At 46.0% G+C, this 24,196-nt stretch overlaps 1 protein-coding gene and 1 long non-coding RNA gene across 2 annotated transcripts; one reads left to right on the top strand and one right to left on the bottom strand.

Annotated features, from left to right (window-relative positions):
* The first annotated feature begins 225 nt into the window (after nucleotides 1–225).
* LOC123571149 (melanoma-associated antigen 9) lies at nucleotides 226–2,224 on the top strand. The gene is made up of 3 exons (XM_045383814.2): nucleotides 226–342; nucleotides 501–571; nucleotides 647–2,224. Exon 3 carries the CDS (start codon nucleotides 712–714, stop codon nucleotides 1,654–1,656), a length of 945 nt encoding a protein of 314 aa, XP_045239749.1. The 5' UTR covers nucleotides 226–342; nucleotides 501–571; nucleotides 647–711; the 3' UTR covers nucleotides 1,657–2,224.
* A 13,967-nt stretch (nucleotides 2,225–16,191) lies between these two features.
* On the bottom strand, nucleotides 16,192–22,958 carry LOC135969071 (uncharacterized). Its single transcript, XR_010584144.1, has 3 exons — nucleotides 22,596–22,958; nucleotides 22,070–22,136; nucleotides 16,192–18,981 (listed from the first exon to the last, which is right to left on the bottom strand). It is a non-coding gene; the product is annotated as an uncharacterized lncRNA (long non-coding RNA).
* Between the last annotated feature and the right edge of the window lie 1,238 nt (nucleotides 22,959–24,196).

Genomic DNA, 24,196 nt, shown 5'->3' with positions numbered 1-24,196 from the left:
TCCAGATGTTGGTTGGGACATGTCCTGTTCCATGTCAGGGATGTGAGCTCTTGATCTGAGAGATTCCCAGGCACGTAGAGGAGTGGAGTCCAGTCCCTGCCAGGAGAAAGGTGAAGGCCCTGAATGAGCGCAGAGGGGACCATCCACCCCAAAAGTGTAGAACTCAGAGTGTCCAGCCCGCCCTCTTGACGGCACTGAGGGACCGGGGCTCTGCCTGCAGTCTGCTGCCTAAGGGCCCCTCGATTCCTCTTCCAGGAGTTCCAGGAAGCAGGCAGGCCTTGGTCTGAGACAGTGTCCTCAGGTCACAGAGCAGTAGAGGCCCAGGCAGTGTCAGCAGTGAAGGTGAAGTGTTCGCCCTGAATGTGCACCAAGGGCCCCACCTGCCCCAGCACACATGTGAACCCAGAGCACCTGACCCCATCCACCCTACTGTCACTCATAGAGCCTTGATCTCTGCAGGCCAGCTGCACGCTGAGTAGCCCTCTCACTTCCTCCTTCAGGTTCTCAGAGGACAGGCTGACCAGGAGGACAGGAGCCCCAAGAGGCCCCCGAGCAGCACTGAAGAAGACCTGTAAGTCAGCCTTTGTTAGAACCTCCAAGGTTTGGTTCTCAGCTGAAGTTTCTCACACACTCCCTCTCTCCCCAGGCCTGTGGGTCTCCATCACCCAGCTCCTGCCCACGCTCCCGACTGCTGCCCTGACCAGAGTCATCATGTCTCTTGAGCAGAGGAGTCCGCACTGCAAGCCTGATGAAGACCCTGAAGCCCAAAGAGAGGACTTGGGCCTGATGGGTGCACAGGATCCCACAGGCGAGGAGCAGGAGGCTTCCTCCTCCTCTGATGAGGAGGAGGAGGTGTCTGCTGCTGGGTCATCAAGTCCTCCCCAGAGTCCTCAGGGAGGCTCTTCCTCCTCCACTTCCGTCTACTACACTTTATGGAGCCAATTCGATGAGGGCTCCAGCAGTCAAGAAGATGAAGGGCCAAGCACCTCGGTCGACCTAGCTCACCTGGAGTTCATGTTCCAAGAAGCACTGAAATTGAAGGTGGCTGAGTTGGTTCGTTTCCTGCTCCACAAATATCGAGTCAAGAAGCCGGTCACAAAGGCAGAAATGCTGGAGAGTGTCATCAAAAATTACAAGCACTACTTTCCTGTAATCTTCGGCAAAGCCTCCGAGTTCATGCAGCTGATCTTTGGCACCGAGGTGAAGGAGGTGGACCCCGCCGGCCCCTCCTACATCCTTGTCACTGCTCTTGGCCTCTCATGCGATAGCATGCTGGGTAATGATCATAGTATGCCCAAGGCTGCCCTCCTGATCATTATCCTGGGTGTGATCTTAACCAAAGACAACTGCGCCCCCGAAGAGGTTATCTGGGAAGCGTTGAGTGTGATGGGGGTGTATGTTGGGATGGAGCACGTTTTCTATGGGGAGCCCAGGAAGCTGCTCACCCAAGATTGGGTGCAGGAAAACTACCTGGAGTACCGGCAGGTGCCCGGCAGTGATCCTGCGCACTATGAGTTCCTGTGGGGTTCAAAGGCCCATGCTGAAACCAACTATGAGAAGGTCATAAATTATTTGGTCATGGTCAATGCAAGAGAGCCCATCTGCTACCCATCCCTTTATGAAGAGGCTTTTGGGGGGGAACAAGAGGGAGTCTGAGCACCAGCTGCAGCCAGGGCCAATGTTTGTGGGGTCAGGGCCCCATCCAGCAGCTGCCCTGCCCCATGCGACATGAGGCCCATTCTTCACTCTGTATTTGAAGAGAGCAATCAGCGTTCTCAGTGGCAGTGGGTGGAAGTGAACACACTGTATGTTTTCTCTGGGTTCCTTATCTATTCGGTGATTTGGAGATTTATCTTTGCTCCCTTTGGAATTGTTCAAATGTTCTTTTAATGGTCAGTTTAATGAACTTCACCATCGAGGTTAATGAATGACAGTAGTCACACTTATTGCTGTTTATGTTATTTGGGAGTAAGACTCTTGCTTTTGATTCACATGGGGAAATCCCTGTTATTTTCTGAATTGGGGCAAGATAACGTAGCAGAGGAATTAATAATTTTTTTAGAAACTTGAACTTAGCAGCAAAATAGAGCTCATAAAGAAATAATGAAATGAAAATGTAGTTAATTCTTGCCTTATACCTCTTTCTCTCCCCTGTAAAATTAAAATATATACATGTATACCTGGATTTGCTTGGCTTCTTTGAGAATGTAAGAGAAATAAAAATTGAAAGAATAATCTTTCCTATTCACTGGCTCATTTTTTCTTCAAACATGGACTGAGCATCTGTTGTTCGGAAAACCCTGGGTTAGTAGTAGAGAGGCTAGGTAAGCCAGACCCACCCCTTCCCCATAGGGTGGTGAAGTCTAGGAGCCACAATCCTAAAATTAAGATGGTGCCATGTCCTCTAAGAACTAGAGGAAAATAAAACATGGGTGAGGGTTTGGGGCTCTAGGTGACAGCAGTCGAGTGTATATGCCCTGAGCCAGGGTCTTTCGGGCTTTGGGAAACTGCAATTCCTTCTGGGGGAGGTAATTCTATTGAAGCTGGATGGTGCCAGAGCTAGATTCTCAGAGGATGAGAGAAAGGCCTGGAATGGAGAACTGCTCAGCAGTTCCTTTTGGATAGTGGATGAACAGAGAAGAGTCTCCACCTGGGACAGGAATAGAAGGAAATTGTCCAGCGCTCTCGTCTCGGTGCGGTTGAACACAGTGCAGGGGCTAGGTGATGGATACCTATCATCTGCAAGGGTTTCCCGCAAGATGAGGGTGAATCTCCCGGGAAGGGAAGCCCAGAAGTCACTGGCCAGGTGCTTTTCTGCCTGTCTGGGAGAGCCAGAGTTGATTGTATTTAAAAGGCATTCTAATCAAGTTATCTCAGGTGGGATTTGACCAATTGTAAGCAAAGGTTAGATTTTGAGTGTTAACAAAATAAGTGAAAACAGTGTCTTGGATCAAAAAGCAGGTGGCAGAGAGGAAAGGAGTTGATTCTGGATTCAGATTCTAGGAGCTCTGAGCTGCATTCAGCTGCGCAAGACTCCAGAACACCCAAATTTTGAAGTACATTCGCAAAGAGGAAGTACTTAATTTCATTGACAAAACTTCCTGTTTGGGCTGATTATCCCATGTCCTGTTGAGCTGTATATTCTCTGGTAAGTCTTGGAGAACAACAACATTTACTAAATCCCAGAGTTCTAGAGTCTAGGGTCAAATGGTATTACATACTCGGGTGGCTGAGGCAGGAAAATCCCTTGAACCCAGGAGGCAGAGGCTGTAGTAAGATGAGATCTCACTACTGTACTCCAGCCTGGGCAACAGAGCCAGACTCTGTCTTAAGAAAAAAAAAAAAGTTTATTTTATGACCCAAGAGACAATCTGCCTGGCGAGTCTTCCAGGTGTGCTTGAAAAAAGACATATTCGGATGTTGGTGGTGCTGTGATATTTGCATCCATAGTATTTCTGAGTCATCCTGAATAATGGCTGAGAACTGGGTGATGATCTACCACTAGTTCATTTCTCCAGTCCTTAGTAACTATGAAGATTTCTGCATGAGCACCTTAGGTTGGGCCCAGGAATTTCTGCTCAATTTAATGTGTTCTCTTGCTTACACTTGCTATTCTCAGTGGTTTTTCCCAAGTTCACTGGGTCCCTGGGGACTTCCTCTGATCCTCTAGCTAGAAGGTAAGTCTTTGGTGTCCTCACATTGCTGTGCATTTCCCTTTCAGGAGTCAGGCTAGGCGGCCAAGTGTTGGGAGGATAAACAGAGAAACGTAATATGGATTTCTTTCACACTTGTTTTTCCTCCAGCTTCTCTCAGGACTTTTTTCTCTTTGATTTTCTGCAGTTTGAATATGATATACATAGATGTATACTTCTTAGTATTTATCCTGTTTCCTGTTGCATGAGCTTCCTGAATCTGCAGTTTCATGTCTGTCATTAATTGGGGGAATTCTCAGCCATTACCACTTCAAATATTTCCTTTGTTTCTTTCTCACCTTCTGAGCATGGTATTTCAGTTATGCACAGTGGTGCCTTTTGTAACTGTCTCACACTTCTTGAACATTCTGTTCTGTTTTTTCCTTCCTTTTTTCTCTCTTTGCATTTCAGGTTTGGATTTTCGATTGACATTTCTTCAGGCTTGGTGCTTGTTACCTCAGCCATGTCCTGCCTATTCGTGAATTAATCAAAGATATCCTTCATTTCTGTTACAGTGGGGGTTGTTTTATTTTTCCTAATAAATTATTTTTATCACGATACAACACATATCACATAAACCTTCCTAACCATGGGAAGTGCACAGTTCAGGGGTCTTAATACATTCATACCCTTATTCAACCATCGCCATGTCTCATCTGAAGAACTCTTTTCCTCTGACAAAAATGAAACACTATACCCGTTAAAAATAACTCCCCATTTTTCCTCCCTCTCATCTGATAGCTAGCTTTCTATTTCCTGTCTCTATGAATTTGACCACTCTATGTACCGTGTGTAAATGATATCCTATGGTACTGTCTTTTCATGCCTGACTTATTTCACTTAGCATAATGTCCTCAGGTTCAGTCACGCTGTACCTTATGCCAGAATTTCCTTCCTTTTGAATGCTGAATAATTTTCCATTGCATGTATATTGCATTTTCCGAATCCAATTATGTGTCAAGGGACACTTAGGCTGCTTTCACAGTTTAGCTATGGTGAACATTGCTGCTACATGTATATGGATCTACAACCATCTGTTTGAGACTCTGCTTTTAATTATTCCGGGTATACACTTATAAGGGGAATCGCTAGATAATATGGTAACTCTATTTGGAATTTTGTGAGGAATCACATACTGCTACCCACAGCAATTTTGTAACATTTTACATTCCAACCAACACAGAGATTCCAATAACACCACATCCTTGCCAACTTGTTATTTCCTGGTTCCTTGTTGCTTTATTTAACAGTAGCCATCCTAGTGAGTGGGAGGAGGTGGCTCATTGTGCCTTTGATTCCTATTTCCCTAATGATTAGTGGTGTTGGGTATCTTTTCTGGTGCCCATCAGTCACTTGCATATATTTTTAGGAGAAATGTCTATTCAAATATTTTACCCATTTTTGATTTTTTTGTTGTTGTTGTTGTTTTGTCGTGTTTCAGGAGTTCTCTATACATCCTGGGTATATATCCCTTATCAGATATATGATTTACAGATATTTTCTCACAGTCTTTGACTTGCATTTTGACTCTGTTCATAGTGCTTTTTGATGCACAAAAGTTCTTAATTTTCATGAAATCTAATTTGTCTGTTTTCTTTTATTGCCTATTTACAGTGTTTTAGATTTTTAGTGTTTTCTTGTGATTCTTCTTAAAGAGTTTCCATCTCCCTACTTATATTACCCACCTGTTCTTGCATGTTGTTCACTTTTTCCGTTAGAGCCCTTAGCCTATTCATCATAGTGGTATGAATTCTCAATCCGGCAATTCCAACATCTCTGCCATACCTGCGTCTGTACCTGATATTTACTCTTCAAACTGTGATTTTTTTTTCCCCCTTCACTATGCCTTGTAACATTTTTTGATGAAAGCCAGTAGTAATGTCCTGGGTAAATGGAATGGAAGAGAAAGGGCCTTTCAGATGAGAGTTTATTTTTATCTGACTATGCTGTAGACTGTTTACTGTTTGCTGGAGCTATATGTGTCAGAGGTTAAACTTTACTCAGGTGTCCTTGTTTTGTTCTTACCTCCTGTCTTGGATTTCCCTAGAGACTTTTTCTTCTTCTATTTTGTTTGTTTCTTTTAGACACAGTGTCACTCTGTGTTGCCTCGGCTGGTCTCAAACTCCTGGCCTCAAGTTACCCTCCCGCCTTGTCAACCAAAAATGCTGTGATTACAGGTGGGAGCCATTGTGCCTGGCATGGGACTCTTCTTAAATGAAGTTTGCGATGTGCACTTGTTTCAGTACTGTTCCCCTGCTATTACACAGGAGCCTACTGACATCGTGGAAAGGTATGGGGGAGAGGAAGCGTTCTACACACCTATGAGTAGGCCTGTCTTTTCATTGGCCTCTGCCACTGTGCCATGACCTGCACAAGTGCTTTTCATTTCTTACCCCCCAACTCTCCCCATACTTTTTGGTTGAAATTTCTTGTCAGAGAGCAGGAATCACCTATTTGAGGGTTTTAGATGCCTGCCCAGCTGTGGTTGATGCTGCCACCGCAGGTTACAGATTCAGGACTGGGGCTGGTGTGGAGGCAGGTCCAGCAGGATCAAAAGGTTTTTTTCCCTCATTATCCGTGTCCCCTACGGGCCTGCCTTCCTAGCTCTTGAACCATACAGAGAGACCTTCATATATACAGCTTTTCCTATCCTTGTGTAATTCTCAAATTTAGGCTGCCTTTGAGTCCATGCTTGGAGATACAAGAGGGAAAAATAGCACAGGCATTTCTCCACTATACTGACCTTACTACAACTTCTGGTTTCTTTGCCCAGTGCTCCTTTTCTAAACCATGCACCCTTCTGGACAAGGCGTCTTTACAGGAAATTATCAGTAGGACCTGACACAGCAGGGAGAAACTGAGCTGCATATTGATGTCACTTATGCCATTAGGGGTCCTGGACTGAACCAGTTAACACAAACCCCATTAACCACAGAGGTGCATCTTAGACAGCCACGTGGCTCCCCTCTTAAATTTCAGTATTAATGTTTTCTTTATACTTGACCAATCCAATCAATTGGGGCATGAGTTCAGACAGGACACAGCTCTGGACTATTGTGACCTGACCTGAAAGTCATCCAGGGCTGAGGCCGTGTCACAAAGGCAGGGCACACATGGGACTTACAACCCCAAGGGCACATGTGGTCCCCCTGCAAACACACACTGTACCATAATTTGGGCACCCCAAGATGGCCGAACTCAGTCAGGAAGCACAGAATATCGAGGCCTCACTGTGACATCCCACCATGGCACCCCCTGCCAGCTACAAGGGTATCCAGTACACAGGACACATAATCCAGTTCAGCCCCTGGTTTCACTTGCAGACAATTTGGCTTTTCCATGACTGGTAGGGAGGGCATCTGGAGGTACTCCGCGGGCAACATAGAGGAGCCGGGGCCTCTCCCTCTGTCCCCTAGTCAGCAAGGTCAGATGTTGTCATGGGTGCAGCCGTGAGTTTGGAGTCACAGAAATTGCAGCTGCTTGCAAAGGCAGCATGGCGAGTTTTCCTTCAGCAAGAGAAGAAAGCTTCCGGGAACAGTTCTGCAACACCAAGATCACAATGCCCTCCTCACACCTCCCCAGATGTTGTGTTTTTCCTCCATCCTTACTAAGTCAGCATGGCCCACTCAATAATAAAAGCTTTACATTGCTTCAATCATCCCCTACCCTGCCCGAGGCCTTCTCACCTGGCAGGGCTATGTGGCATGGGGACAAAAACATTTTCACAGAAGAACACTGTCATAAAACAAGATGTGAATAGAAAGACCCGTCATGTTTAGGAAGCAGTCAGGAAAAAGTCCTGTGTTTCCAGAAGATTCCAAAATGAGTTTGCATAACCCTTTTCATCCCGCTCATTTATGCAGTAAACAGTGTAGAACAACAACGATAAAAAGAAAAAAAAATCCATCACTTCCTGGGCTCAGCTGCATTTGATAATCCTACTGCCTGGCGTGTGGACCAGGAGGAAGGAGAGGAAGCAGAGTTAGGCTGTCTGTCCACTACCTAAAATTGCAACTGACGTGCGTCCTGGGACACAAGTGACTGGCAGTGGACATGCTAGAGAGAAGATCTCAGACTGATCTGTCACGAGTGGGTGGAGAAATCACAGTGGGTGGGGGGTGCCATCCCACAACATGCAACTTTCAGCAGACATCTCACCAGTTAGAAGTGCAACCTGTCTGCATCAGAAATACAGTGCCCATGAGCAGCTTCACTCCAGTTGGCCCCACCGGAGAACAGGCCCTTCATCATGGGCATCTGCAAGAGATGTGCGAGGTCCAGGGCTGCATCTGTGTTGTGTGGTGACAGTTTTGAACCTCACTAACAGGTGTTTAAAGCCTACCAGGGTTCCAGAGTCAAAGATGCCTTTGTTGCGTTGAGCTATGCCTGCTTTCTGCTTGGCACAGCCTGTGGTGAGTCTGAAACCGCCCAGAGCAGATCCTTTGGTTTTAGCTTAGAGTCAAGGCCAGCCTATTGAGATTTGTGAATTTGCAATTCCAAAACAGTCGGTAGTGGGGGGAAGGGATTCTGTAGCAGCAGGATAGCCAGCATGCTGCAAGGCCAGACAACAGTGAGGCAGGGAGACACCTGCATGGTATGCTTTCCTATGGCCTTTAGGCCTTGCCAGTCTTACAGTCCAAACGTGCACCTCAAATCATGCACCTTAGCTCCAACAGTCATCGGCTTATACGTGGCTGACGTCCCAGTTCAGAAGAGCTCATTTCACACTGTTTGGGACTGGGGGTTGATCAAGGAAAATGATAGGATCACCAGAGGCAATACCACACAAGCAGCTTTTTTGGGTGGTGCTTGGACAGGGAATGCAGGGAGGGGACAGACTGTCCAGAGTCTGTGTTTCCAGGGTCACCATCAGAACGGGAGGAAGGCAGGAGAACTGATGGTGCAGATGGGAATTGGAGAAGGACCTTATGGGTATAGGTGATATTGCTCAGCAGCTGGGCAAAGTGGCTTGGGAGTCTCGTAACCATAAGATTCTATCTTACCTATGGTTAGCAGATGTTAGGTGAGGACTAGCAGGGTATGGAAGCCAGCAAGGCTCTGAATGCCTAACGATCTGCTTGGCAGTGCCACGTTTCAAACAATCAAATGTGTGAAAAATTCAGTTTTGTGCTGATGGGCTTCTGAGCCAACAGGTCTCAGTCTTGTGAAGGAAAACACAGAGAAACATGAGCAATGCTGCACGACAGCTGAGATGCTGCTGCAAGGCCCTTTGCCAGCCACATCCCACATCTAAACAATAAGCAAGGCCTTCCTCCAGCCTAGGGGCTACACACACAGGTCATCTTTGGTTCATTTATAGAACACAAGCTGAAAGCTGTTTTTAAAGTCTCTGAAGATGTATCTCCACCTGGAGACCGTCTCTCTTTTTCCATGTGGACTTCCTTCCTCCAGGGATCCCAGGAGGCAAGAATTATCACCTTCAGAAACGCTTTCTGTTACCCATACTTGAAAAACTTAACACAAACACACACGCAGAGTTAGAGAGAAAAAGCGTGAAAGCAAATCCAAGCACTAGATATAGATGGATTGCGAATAATGTTAATACTATAATTCCTCACAGACAAAGTTTCCTACAAAAGGCTTTTAAGATTCTGTAGAAAAGAAAACCAGTGGAAATCACAAGCATCCAAGTATCCCTGTCTAGAGCAAGGGAGGAAAGCTCAGTGTTAAGCAAAGCCAGCACTGTCTCCTTTAGAAAGGCTGATTAACTGACGGGCCTGTGTGAAACACCATTCAGGGGAGGCCACTGCTGTGGACTAGCCTCCTGCCCTAAGCCCCAGCTGATCACACCCGACCAGAATGGGGTCACTTGTGCTGAGTGCCACATAATCATCCTGAACTTTCCAATGGGCCAATTAAAAAGAAAAGAAAAGAAAAGAAAAAACAAAACAAAACTTAGAATCTTCCAATTAACCTGAGCCAGCGAAATAAGGAAGACCCTTCTGCTCTAATCTTAGAAGGAAAGGAACTTTGAAATGCTGAATCTGTTTTCTTTTTCTTTCCTTTTCTTTCTTTCTTTTTTTTTTTTTTTTTTTTTTTGGTTTCTGCTTTCTTTAGCACTGTTCTGCCTACAAAGCCAACCTCGACTGCTTGGTTCATTGTAACACTCATTTTATTTTACAGAATGTAGTGTTGCTCAATTCTAGCATCGCCAATAAAAGCCAGTTTGATCTTTAAATCATATTTGCTGTTATTATTTTCTTGGCAGATTCTGGTGGTTTTGGGGGACCCAAAAGACACAGCTGATGTCCCTGGAGACCCCTTGACAAATGCAGGGGAGATGCCGCTGACAGCTTCGGAGGCCCCTCTTACCCTCACGGAGGCACAAGGTTGTCAGTTCCTCTCGGGTCACATTTTTGCATTGATTCCCCTGATCCTTTTGGCTCTTGATTCCAGGATTCATTCGTCCTGTGAGAGAGAACATGACCTGGGGGTTTGTGGGGGCTGACAAGTCACTGACAAGACGTGTAGTTTTAAAGGTAACTGATGGAGGGAGCAGATGATCACAGGCAGTGTGTGACTCTGGTTTTGGGAAATTTGCAGGGATCTGGGTTCTCCAGTTTCTTTTGCTTGTATGCTTCGGTAGGAGAGATTCACTGGTTACGTTAGTCAAGAGAAGCTCAGAGTCATAGCCAGGACTGACTGGTGGCTCCAGTTTGGGCACTCAGGAGCGATTGGAGCACTCACCACCTAAAAATAAGATATCTGTATTAGGATCAGCTGGTCATGAAACAAGTTAAATACCATGTCACCGCCAGCCTCAAGACAGCATCCATGCAGCCACGGGGAGGACTCTGTGCAGCTGCTGACACTTTCTGTTGTATGTGGATGAATAAGACAAACAGGCTGGTTAGTTAGAATGGGTAGATTCCTCATCTGGCTCATTCTTTGGTCTGTTCAATTTCAGTTGGTTTAGCTCATGGGAAGCCTGCCTAAGGGGCTGTTTTCAGAGCCCCCAGCCAACCTGAGATTCTAGTACCAGAGTATCTGGAAAGGCTGACCTAACTGGAAATGGAGGGGAGCTGATGGCAAGTTTTTCCAGCATGCTTTCCATAGGGTAATTCTTGTGCCTGGCAGACAGCCTAATATCCAGTTGTCCAACCGACCAGTGATCACGTGGCCCCTCATATGGGAAACTTGTTTACTCTGGCAGATGTCCTTGTGCTTCTTGTCTGATCTGTGTCCAGCTTATGCCTGCCTGTGACCACCATTCCGGCGCTTGGAGTTTGAAATTCTCTCCATCCCCCAGCATCCCAGATAAAGTCTGACCTTGGTTGCCATTTGATGTTCAGGTGAAAGGCACAACTTCAAATCACCTCCACAACACAAAATAAATTCAAAGACTTGTTACTTACTGATCCTGGGAAGAGAGAGTTCAAAGAGTTGGGAGGACAGTTCTCCATTCCCTGATCATGTGAGGCAGGAACGAAGAGCCAAATAATCAGGCAGGTAGAGAGAGAGAGAGGAGAGAGAGAGAGAGAGAGAGAACATATAAATATACAGGAATAGGGAATGGGTCAGGTAGGTTCACAGTCAAAAGTCTGAATGGTCCTTTCAAAGAAAAGGATTTTGAAGGAAAAGCGGGGAGAGATGCCTCTAAATTTTTAACTCTGCCCACAGGCTTGAGCCAGTTGAGTGTACTGTTCTACTTCAACTTCCTAGGCAGCAACCTCCGCTCTGCCATTCCCATTACAAGGGCATACTCCAAACTATGGGTATTATCCTCCTGACAGTCATAAGAGTAGTCCCCCTGGTTCACTGCATCCTCTCAAAAAGGCTTATTAATCTCCATGCAGCCATCTGCTGAATGCCATATGGTCTGTCTGCAGCTGGAATGATGAAAGCTCCAAGAAACACATGGTAACAAGGACACTGTAACATATGAATGGCATGTTAACTCCATAAACCCAAAACTGATGGTGACTAACTGTAGCATTCATGTCCTACGATTTGGTCATGACCCAAAGGAAAGGAGACTGTGAAACAAAATTAATGGGAGGCCATTGTGCCAGGCTAGCTTCCTGAACTAGGCCCCGGAAGATCATAAAACCAGAATGGGGTCACTCATGCTAAGTGTCATGAAATGAAACTGAACTTTCACGGGGGCCAGTTAAAAAATTTCAGAAGATGCCAATCAATATGACTCAGCATAATCAAGAGATGCGCTCTGCTTGAACCCTAAATGGAAAGGAACTTGGAAATGAGCAATCTGCTCTTTGCTTGCTGTTTCTGCTTTCTTCAGCACTTTTCTGTGTAGAAAGGCAAACTCCTCTGCACAGATCATTAGAATGCCCATTCTAAATGAGTGAGGTTGCAGGTCCGAGGGTCTGACCTTGTGGGCCTATTTCTGGTCCTCTGCTTCCTCACTGTGGAACCAGGGTCATGGCTCAATCCCACCATTGCAAAGGTTAGCTCATTACAGAGATGGGCTCATTCCTACCAACCACCCAAGGGAGGCTTGCACACAGAAAATGACACAGACCAGCAGAGCACTTAGCACAGCAGCTGCCTGGCACCCAGTAAACCCTGAACCAAGCAGGGTGAAGGGCACCTGGTGTGGCAGATGCCTGAGTGTGTGAAAAAGAGGAGTGCAGTGGCTGACAAAGAAGAAAGGAAGGCCTGAGACATCTGAGGAGTTGATGTCCATGCAATCAACAAGTTCTGAGCCATGATTCAGCATATACTCATGTCCTGGGGACATAATTCCTCTTCTGGCTGCTTTCTGGAAGGTAATACAGAAAAGAAAATGGGAACGATCATAGGTTCAAGAGAGATTTGCAGCTACTAAATAGGTAACTGCAGGCTGTTTCAAACCGTGAAAACAACTGTGTGGGCAAGACTGTGTTTCAAATAGCCATGTAGAGGGCTGCCCTGCATGTCTAAGCTGTGGCAGAAGAATTTGCAATGTGGCTTCAGCCCTCCTTAGAAACATGCACCTGAAAGGTTGAGGACAAGCAAAGTGGGGGCATCCACAGTGTCCAGGCGGAGGACTCTCCTCTCAGAGCTCTGAGTTGTGGGGATGGATACAGGCAGGGTGAGCCTGGAGAATGTCTTGGAAGACTCCCCCAGGGCCGACTCCCACAGACACATGTATTGATCCTGGGTCTGGTTCAATAGCCCTGGCTGTCGTCCCAGGCAGGACTAGAACAAGTTCCACCATGCCTGCACAGGTCTGAGATGTGAGATGATTTACCCGTGATGGCAGATTTTCAGGAGAAAAAGAAAATAAATGCATTAACCAATGTGCATGTGGATCATAAGACATATATAGGTTTAGAAATGTTAAAATACGGGGGGGAAGTTAAAACTTAGACACACAGTAAACAAAGCTACTTCCTATTCACCACATCATTTGGGCCAGGCATTTTACATGCGGGTGACCTCAGGTATAAACTCACAACAATGCTCTTACTTTGTACTATTACATGTCCATTTTACAAATGAAGAATCGAGGCACACAGAAGGCGCATGATTGACTCAGCTTATAACCAGCAGCAGTCACATTTCACAGAGCCCTGCCCTCGCCCTGGCCTCGCTGTGTTCCCCATGACCAGGGGAGGGCTGCTCTCATCAACAGTTACCCAATGCCCGATGCCCCATGCCACATGGCTGAGGCCTGCAAGGAAGCCAGTGAGAGACTGTCACTGGACCTGGCCCACCTGGCCTCTCCCCAACCCCATTAGGACACCACCCTTTCTGAAATTCAGATGAGGGCTCTGCTGGAGACGTTGGGTTTAGAACAGAGTGAGTGAGGATGGAGAAGCTTCCACTTGTATATGGATGATGCAGGTCCCTTCCGCCCTCCAGAGGCTGCACTCCTGTCCCGGCGTGGGGCCTGCACCCCCATAAACCTGCCCTGACTCCTCCCCATCTCTCCCTGCTGACTGGGTGGCCCAATGATCTCCTGTGGACCAACTCCAATAGGTCAAAAAGGAAAATATATGAACAAATATTACTAAGGTTAGTAACTGTGTGCAGCCTTCTTCATAACTGCAGTCATATGAAATACTGTGACCAGAAGCTAAGTCATCCTAAGACATCTATGAAAAACCTTGACAGATCACACCGCATATAGTTTCACCCAAGGAGCCACGATCATGAGAAATTTTTTCTTTCACAAATGAAGATTTAAAAAAGGACATCTCTTCATTTATTGAGCAAGTGTCAATGTTTATACATGCGTGCACAGTGCTTGCACACAGAGTTAACAATGGGATAATGTACGTTTGTGGAGTCAAATCTGAAAAATGCATAAAACAAATTAGAACTCTCTCAAAGTCTCCACACAATTTATACCTCCAGTATTGGAAATAATGCAAAGAAAGGAATGGCATAGTGAGTGGTTAAAAATAACGCTGACACTTCAACACCGTGAAAATACACAAACAGGAAAAAGAAACCAGAAAATTCTGAGAAAAGAGGCACTACAGGTGAAGATATAGGCAATTGGATGGAGATAGTCCTTAAGAGCTGGCTGAATTTCACAGTCGTTAACTATATGTTGAAGTTTTGCGTCACATGTACCTGCTGTTTTTTCTTTTAGGACATGTGTGTCCTTGAAGGATATCTCACATTCATTTTCTATTTGGCGCTGCTCTTTTAGAAATTCTATGATACACGAAATGAGCATTCCTTATTAACCCTCCCTATTTTCTGCTTAGGGGTATTGATCATTTCGAAATTAGATGTCAGAGATTGACATTATGGGCTTTCAGCATTTGGCATTATGGCCTACGGAGTCGGGTCTTTTGGGATTCTGATCCAAACCCACTAGGTTTATGCACTGCTTTTGTTCGTGTCTCTTAATCCTCTCTCCCTCTGCTTAACGAGTGCACAGATCATAAATGTAGAGCTCTTTAATTTTCACCCATGAACATCCTTGGAGAGCCCATCACTCACCACACAAAAAACATCTGCCTTGAGAATTTCCCCTCATTTCCCTCCCAGCCTCTGTCTCCCAAGGTAGCCACTATCCTGACTTCAGTGCCGTAGAGTAGTATTGCCTCTTTTGATCTCCACCTAAATGGAATTATGGAACTGATATTCTCTGCATTGGCTACTTTTTAGGTTCGTGGTCTTCTTCCACGTTATGGATGTAGCCATAGCTTTTTCACGCTCAGGGCTGTATAGTATTCCTTTGTATGAGCTCCAGCGTATTTCCCCATGCTCATGGTGATGAACATGGGGGTTGTTTCTAGCACGCTCCTAAGGGTGTTCTTATACACATCTTCTGTTGAATGAATGTGTGCCTTTCCACTAGTACATACCTCTGAGAGGACATTCTGAGGGGCTTAAAGTGTATGGGTGTTCAGCATTAGTTCATACATTTGGGTCTCTTTTAGTCTCTAGCAGACCTATGGCCCACAATGCCCTCCTGCATCCCACCGTCCTTTTCCATTGTATTGACTTGTTGCAGCTGACTGATCAGTGGACCTACAGCATGTCTCCCCACTACTCATTTGTCTGTCTGCTGCCTCATTGTGTCATTTAACTCTTGCTCCTTTCCATGGATTCTGATTATCTGGCTTTAGGTTCATATCTAGATTTGAGGTAGGTCTCACTCTTTTCTGATGAAAATACTTCATTGTTGGTTTCCTGTCTCCTACTGCATCCTAGCATGAGGCACATGATTTCTGGTTGTTTCACTCTTGAGCTTATTGACACTGACAGGTGGGTTCAGGTGATGACAGTCTCATTCCTCTCTTGTAGGATGCCTCATTGACCTTGAACCAAAGCGTTTCATTCATCCTACAGCAAGTGTCTCACTGGGAGTTGCAGATATTGGGTTTGGTTTGGTTTTGGTTTTTTTCTGAAACATAGCCTTTACCATCCTCAGCTGCAATGTTTCAGTGAGGAAGACCTCTCCCTCAACTACCGTAACTATTGTGAATTTTTGAAATACAAAGGAAGGGCAGAAAAAAGCTTAATGATTTCCAGTGGATTGCCGATAGTCACCAAGTAAGGAGTGGTTGCACTTCTTCCTTTTTTTTTTTTTTTTTTTTTTTTTTGAGATGGAGTCTTGCTCTGTCCCCCAGGATGGAGTGCAACGGCACAATCTTGGCTCGCTGCAACTTCTGCCTCCTGGGTTCAAGCAATTCTCCTGCCTCAGCCTCTCAAGTAGCTGGGATTTCAGGCACCCACCACCACACCCGGCTAATTTTTGTATTTTCAGTAGTAGTGGGGTTTCACCATGTTGGGCAGGCTTGTCTCAAACTCCTGACTTCAGGCGATTCACATGCCTCTGCCTCCAAAAGTGCTGGGAATGCAGGCATGAGCGACTGTGCCCGGCTCGCACTCCTAATGACATCCAAGTGTCATTTTAAAATAAACTTTTAGATTTCAGAACAGTGTTAGATTTACAGAATTATTGCAAACAGGATACAGAGAATTTCCATACACTTCACGTTTAGTTTCCCTATTATTAACATCTTACATTAGCATCTATATTTGTCCCCATTAATGAATCAATACTGATACATTGTTATTAAGTCCATACTTTATTCAAGTATCCTCAGTTATACCAAATGTCCTTGTGCTGTTTCAAGATCCCATCGACGATACTTCATGACATTTGGTAATCCCGTGTCCTTCATCTTGTCTTCGTAGTGACAGTTTCTGAGGTTTTTCTTGTTTCTGATGACCTTAACAGCATTGAGGAGTATTGATTAGGTCTTCTGCATAAAGTCCATCCAGTGAGATTTGTCTTATCTCTTTTCTCATGATTAGCATTGGAGGTATGAGCTCTCAGAGGAAGATCTCAGATGTAAAACCCCATTCTCATTACATCATGTCAAAGGAAATTACCAGAAATACGACTTCTCATGATTGATGTTAGCTTTGGTATGCACTTCTTCTGTAAAGCGACACTAATCAAGAAAATATGGGTATTGGTGGAGGAATAGACACACATCGACGGAACAAAATAAAACCCCAAAATAGACCCACACAAACATTGTCAACTGATTTTTGACAAAAGTGCACAGGCTGTCATATGGATAAATTGTAGTTTTTTCAACAAATGGCACCTGACAAAATGAATGCCAATACACACTGAAATGAACCTGGGGAGAGCCTCACACCTTTCACAAAGAATTAACTCAAAATAGGTCATAAACCCAAATATAAAATACACGATTTTAAAACTTCTGGAAGAAGACACAAGGGAACATGCACATGACCTTGATGTTGGAGATGGGTGTTTAGATACAACATCACAAACATGGCCCACAGAACACAAAACGGAAAAGGTGCACTTTCTGAAAGAAAAAAAAATTGCTCTGCAAAAGACACTATTAAGAAAAAGAAAAGGCAAGCTACAGACTATGAGAAAATATTTGCAAGGCATACATCTGACAGAAGGCTCATATCTAAAATCTTTACAGAAAGCTTAAAATTAAACAATAACAAGTATCTAAAATCTACAGAGAATGCTTAAAAGGAAGCAATTTTAAAAATAGCTGAGGGGACTGTACCCTGCCGAGCCAAATGGGCAGAGATGCCCAAGGTCTTGGGAGCCCACCTCTTGCATCAGTGTGGTCTGATTGCTAGATATAACATCAATGGAGATTATTTTTGAAGCTTTAAGATTTAATGACTGCCCTGTTGGGTTTCAAACTTGCCTGTAGCCCTTTTGTTTTGGCCAATTTCTCCCATTTGGAACGGGAGCATTTACTCAATGCCTATACCTTCACTGTATCTTGGAAGGAACTAACGTGTTTGTTATCGTACAGGCTCATAGGCAGAAGTGACTTGCCTTGTCTCAGATGAGACTTTCGACTTGGACTTTTGAGTTAATGCTGGAATGAGGTCAGACTCTGGGCGACTGTTGTGAAGGCTTGGTTGTGTAAGAACATGTAAGGAAAGACATGAGATTTGGGAGGGGCCAGGGGTGGAATGATATGGTTTGGCTCCGTGTCCCCACTCAAATCCCATGTCGAATTATAATTCTCAGTGTTGGAGGAGAGGCCTGGTGGGAGGTGATTGGATCATGTTGGGGTGGGGGGGAGCTTCGTCTTTGCTGTTCTCAAGGAGTTGATTGAGTTCTCACAAGATGTGGTTGTTTAAAAGTGTGAAACTATCCCCTCTTTGCTATCTCTCTCTCTCCTACTCCAACTGAAGCTGTGCCTGCTTCCCTTCCACCTTTCGTCATGATTGTAAGTTTCTTGAGGTCTCCACAACCATACTCCCTGTACAGCCTGCAGAACTGTGACTCAACTAAACCTCTTTTCTTGGTAAATTACACAGTCTCGGGTAGTTCTTTACAGCAATGTGACAACAGAATAATTATCTATCTATCTATCTATCTATCTATCTATCTATCTATCTATCTGTCTGTCTATCTATCCCCATAGACCAACTAATTATATAGATGAAGGTTCGTGGGAAGTAGCTTTCTCACTGTTGAGGTAGATATTTACAGATAAACAAAGGAAGGAGACTAAAAGCTCCTTGTGGTATTAGAGTAGTGTCATGGACATCAGGAAATACTCATGTTCAACTTCATAAACATACAGAGGGTGCACACATAAACACTAATAAGCAGGTAAATAAACACGCATATATTTCTTTGTTCTGTAAATGAGAGAGCAAGAAGCAACATCTCCCAAGGAATGATGAGCATTCCTAGCACGAACATCTAGGATTCTAATACTTTTCCTCAATACAAGGAAGCAGAAATACTTGGAAAATGGATTCTTCTGTGACTGGAACAGAAGATATAAAAATGATAATCATTGTAATTATTCAATGAAAATGCAAATATGAAGAGCAGTACGATTTCTCTACACACCTAATACAATGAATAAAATTCAAAGACCTGAAAATACCAGACTCTGGAGAGGATGTGGAAGTCTCATTCATTGCTGGGAAAGAAGAAAACTGTTACATTGCACGGCAGGACCTTTTGATTGTTTCTTACATGGGGAAACATAGAATTACCATTAGACTCAGCAATCCTACTCCTAGATTTCGTTTAAATTGAAAATGTAGGTTCCCATAGACAAAACTGTGTGCACAAACATATATAACAGCTTATTCAAAATCAACAACCAAGACTTCCTTCAAGGGGTGAAGGGATAAAACAAGTGGTACATCCATCACCTGAAAGTTTATTCAAAGCTCAAGCCACCCTCAAATGTTCTGGAACAGACACTTTTGGAGGCCAATTCTAACAAATAGTCAGGGGAAATTATCATCAACTTATCTCAACTCTTCCAAAGCAGCCAAAAAGATGAGCAATTGTCCACTTCATTCTCCCGGGCTAGGACTCCTGGATTCAAAAAACAGATAAAGATGCATCCTCAGCTCACATGAAAAGAACACGTGAGTGAATTGTTCACTGATAAGATAGCAAATGTCCTAAATATGTAATCGCATATTCAAGAGAACAGTGGACTAAATGCATAAGCAACCTGTATGTCAGGAATAAAAATATTATTTCACGTTAGAAAAAGTTGCAATTGTAATTCCCTACATACAAGATAGAGAAAAAGTTCCGTCGTGTAAATGGGTACAGAAAAGACTTTGAACGAAATTCTATGTGATTTCAAATTAACAACTTTCAGCAAACTAACATGAAAAGGAACTTCCATTTCATAAAATCGGCAGGAAGCATACTTAAATCTCAAAAGTTAGAAGCATTCTCATTCACAGCAGGGACAACCATCGACACAGACTATCACCATGGCCTTCCATAGGTACAGAGGATACGAAAATAAAAACGAACCAAAAATGTGGACATGAAAAATATACATGAGGTATAAAGATTGAAAACAAAAGTATTTTGACAATATAATTATCAAGAGAATTCAGGGGAACAGACACACGAAGTGTTCAAATGAATAAGAGACTTCAGAAAACATCATATAAAGGATGACAACAGCAACACAAGAGGATTGTCACACAAAAGCAACTTAGTGTCTAAAATAGAAAATATACCATTTGCAAGAGCATTGAAATCCAAAATATCAATTAAAAGAAGCCTAACCAAAATGACCTTTATGGAGGCAACCACACAGGTTTACTGGTAGATTCAGGGAAAAAAATCCAAAATTCATGGAGTAACATGCCACATTCATTGATGGAGAACAGAATATGGTAAAGATGTAAATCCTGCTTAAGTTATATACAAAGTGCCTTTCTCGTAGCTGCCTAAGTGAAAGTCAAGCTCAGGCTGTTGTGCTCTGCTCCCAAAATCAGTCGTGGAAAAATATAGAAAGATAAGAGAAAAAAAAATCTGAAGAAAACAGAGAAAATTCCGGGGATGATTGAAGACAGTGTTGAACTGGTATTCATGTTTGGGGTGGGGGAAGGCAAAAGGATATTGAGGAGGTGTGTAGTCTGTATAGACAGCATATTACGGGATGGGTAGAAGGAAAGATATTAAAATCTACCCGACATCTCCACATCATCGCACAACCTGAGGCAGCACCTCAAAACATGATGCCAGTGGCCCTGGGATAATACCAGGACATCAGGAAATTTGAACTGAGTGAGAATTTTTGACTCCAGAGTTTTGTTAATAACCACCTGGAACAAACCTAGTGGAAGAGGACAGGCCTTCCAAAAATTATTTTCATGGAAAAAAAAGAATGATCTAGAAGTAGAATAGTGTTTGTGAATCACACATACTATGAGGGGATAGTGTTTAATGAAATATGTATATGTGTGCATGTGTGTGTGTGTATATATATATATAGTCTACATATCTACATGTGCCTATATCTAAAGATACATACATATAAATATACATATATGATATAAACATATACAAATGTATGTGTTTATGTATATACACATAAATATAAACATAATCTACATACACCATATATAATGTACACATACAATTGCAAAGATTTAAAATCTATTTCTTACTATATGAATGAGGATTAAAATACGAAAATCACTAAATTGGACTATGAAATGATAGATAGCTTCAAAACTCATGGCTTCCCCAAATCTCTTGCTGCCGTTCAGCCTCTTCAGTGTAAAAACAAAGCTTTTAGGACAAAAGCTTTGCAAAGTCTAGGTCTGGCTGGGGAGGAACCCCCGTGGGAAGGTGTGTGTCTTCTCCTAGAGGTCACTACAATCACAGTTACTGCAGCCCCCAGGGACCATCTGGCCTTAGACCCGCAGCCATTCTCTGCAAGGGGTGGAGCAGGGCAAATGCTCAGAGGTGACAGAAACAGAGCATCTCCCACCCATCACTTCATCAAAGAGCCAGGAGGAGGACCCTCCTGGGTAAAGACTAAGGGTTCTCTCACCCCACATAGAGGGGCCACAGAATCCAGCTCAGCCCCTCCTGTCAGCCCTAGAAGACCCCGGCAGCCTTGCCCAAGGACTCCCTTCCTTCCACTGCCACCTCTGGGGACTCAGGTCAGAGCCTTGGTCGGATGGGAGCCAACACCGTCGGCAGAAGATAGGGATCCAGGCTATGCGAGGAATCAAGGTCAGGACCCTGAGGGATGACTGAGGGCTCCCCAAACCCCACCTGCAGTCTCCCACTACCCCTACCCCCATCCTCCCCCACTACCACACCCCTCCCCCACCCCCACACTGCAGTCTCTCCCCCAGACCCTCACACCCCCACTACCCTCTCTGACCTCCACACCTCTTCCTACACCTACACCCCCAAATGTGTCCACTCCCCACCCGACCCCCGAAATCCCCTCTTCTGCCCTTCACCGTGACAGAATTCAGTCCCGCCCCTGCTGTCAACACAGGGAATCCCCTATCTTGGTGGCCGGATGTGATGCCAGTGACTTGCGCCTTGGGGATCACAGAGAAGTGAGGGTCTGGTTCCGATGGAGGCTTGAGATTGTTGGGGGGAAGCGGGCCCAGGCTGTGTGAGGAGGCAAGGTGAGAGACGCTGAGGGAGGACTGAGGATGCCCCCACCCCAGATAGAAGACCCCAAATAATCCAGCACCACCCCCATTGCCAGCCCTAAACCACCTGAGGGCGGACTTCTCAGGCTGGGCCACCTTTCACCACTCCTCCCCTTAAGCCCCAGGGGACTCTGGAGTCAGAGCTTGGTTTGACCAGGGCAGGGTTGGTTAGGAGAGGGCAGGGGCCAGGCTCTGCCAGGCCTCAAGGTCAGGATTCTGAGGGAGGGCTGAGGCCCCAGAGAGGGAAGCTCTGTCTTTGCCGTCAGCCCTGGGAAGCTCCGGGAATGGGGACCAGGCACATTGATGCTGTTGTCCACATCCTGGGCTGATGGAGGGAAGGGGCTTGGTATCATGAGCACCACCTCAGAGGAGTAGACGGAGGGCCCAGGTCCTGCCAGGAGAGCACGGAGGCCTTAAAGGACAATCACCACAGGACAGGGGGCCCACCCCGCCCCCATCTCAGGCTAAGGTACCTCCTCATTCTGCCTCAGGAATCCGACGGATAGACTCAGGTCCGCAGAGAGGAGCTCTGACGCAGCACTGCCAGGATCAAGGGGAGGAAAAAGAGGGAGGACTCAGGAGACCTTGGACTCCAGATCATTGGGGACCTCGGCCCTTGGAGGTGCCACGCACGATGGCTGCATGTGGTACATCCCTGCCTATGCCTTGGAGATGACAAAGAGGAGAGGGCTTTGGTATGAGGAGTGGAGGCTCAGGTTAGCAGAGGGAGGAGTCTCAGGACCCTGAGGGAAGACTCAGCAGAGCTCCTTTCCCAGATGTAGGAAACCTGCCCTTCCTTCAGTCCTGGGGGGCCTCTGGCAGGACTGTGGGGAACAGACCTGGCCCCCACTTCCTGGTTAGGGATCCCAGGGAGATGGTGGCCTTGACCTACAAGACCCATCCAAAGTTCAGCAGGAGGGAATGGGCCAGGCCCTGTCGGAAGTAAATCTGAATACCTATAGTACACCCAGACACAGGAGGCACTCCTGAAATACGCACCTTTTGTCCGTCTTGGGAATCCCATTCAGGGATGTCAGTGTAGCGCCCCTTCACTTCTGCCTCCCAGGCCTCAGAGAGGTGGGGGCCTCCCTCTGAGGGGTGTCCTCAGCTCAGCAGAGATAGCCACACCTGGTCAGCACAGGTTGGGTCCAGAGTCTGCCAGGAGTCAAGACGAGGAAGGTTGGTGAGGACTGAAGGTAAGAAGGTACCTCCACACCTCGAAAAAGAAGGGAACTTGCAGAACCTGGCTTCCACTGTTCTCAGCCCCGGGTGGCCCCAGGCATAGGTACCATGTGGCATGCTCTCCTTTCTGTCACACGGCGGGAGGTGGGAGGTCTCAGGGAGGTGAACACCTTGGTATTAGTGGCACTTACAGTTCAACAGAGGAAGTCACATCTGGCCAGCAGAGGGAGGGGTCCCAGGATCAGCAGGACCCAAGGAGTGCCCCCTTCATGAGGACTGGAGGTACCCCTGGCCCAGAAGGAAGGGACCCCACAGATTATGGCTGCCACCTGTTTTTAGCTCTGGGGCAACCAGATCAGGAATGTCCCTAATTGGCAATCTCACTTGTCCCACAGATAGGAAGTTGGGGAACCCTTGGGAGCATGGGGTGTTGGTGTAAAGGGGAGATGGCTGCTCATCTCAGGAGTTTGGGGGTTGAGGAAGGGCAGATGCCAGGAGGAGTAAAGATGAATAACCCACCAGAAGACATTGGAAGCCTCACCCCAGAACCAAAGGGGCCAGCTCCCGGAGTGAACCCTGGACACCCCACCCAAGGGTGATGGGATGTGGAGCCTCCTCACTTCTGTTTCTAGATCTCAGGGAGGCTCACCCTCAGGCCTTGCTTTCAGAGGGTGACTCAGGTCAACACAGGGACCCCAATCTGATCGACTGACACAGTGGTCCCAGGATCTGCCAGGTGTCCAGGTGAGGAACCTGAGGGAGGGTTGAGGGTACCCCAGGCAAGAACGCAAATGGGGGCCCCACAGAAATCTTCCCTGCCCCTGATGTCACTCCAGAGAGCATAGGCAGGGCTGTCAGCTGAGGACCCTCTCTCATCCTGGGATCTTCAGTGTCAGGGAGGAGGATGCCTTGGTCCTTAGGGGGCTGCACTCAGGTCAGTAGAGGGAGGGCCCCAGACTCTGCCAGGAGTCAACATGAGGACCAAGCAGGTTCCTCGCCCAGGACACATGGTGTCCAGTGAATTTGGATATCTCTTGCTGTCTCTCCCAGTGGACCTGGGCACGTGTGGCCCGATGTGGGTCCCCTCATACCCTTCTGTTCCATATCAGGGTTGTGAACTCTTTATCTGAGTTTCTCGAGCCAGCAAAAGGGCAGGATGAGGCCCCTCCAGGAGAAAGGTGAGTGAGCACAGAGGGGACCATGTAACCCAATGAGAGTAGGGACCTCACAGAGTGTGGCCAACTCTCCTGACAGCACTGGAAAGCCGGGGCTGTGCTTGCGGTCTGCACCCTGAGGGTCCCTCGATTCCTCTTTTAGGAGCTCCAGGAACCAGGCAGTTAGGCCTTGGTCTGAGGCATTGTCCTCAGGCCACAGAGCAGAGGAGTCACAGGCAGTGTTAGCAGTCAAGGCGAGGTTCT

The sequence above is a fragment of the Macaca fascicularis genome, chromosome X, assembly GCF_037993035.2.
Source record: "Macaca fascicularis isolate 582-1 chromosome X, T2T-MFA8v1.1".
Taxonomy (NCBI): domain Eukaryota; kingdom Metazoa; phylum Chordata; class Mammalia; order Primates; family Cercopithecidae; genus Macaca; species Macaca fascicularis.
This window is presented reverse-complemented; position numbering and strand designations above follow the sequence as displayed.

Bases quoted from the DNA above. Each gene is read 5' to 3' on its own strand.
- LOC123571149 (XM_045383814.2), top strand. From the start codon at position 712: ATGTCTCTTGAGCAGAGGAGTCCGCACTGCAAGCCTGATGAAGACCCT.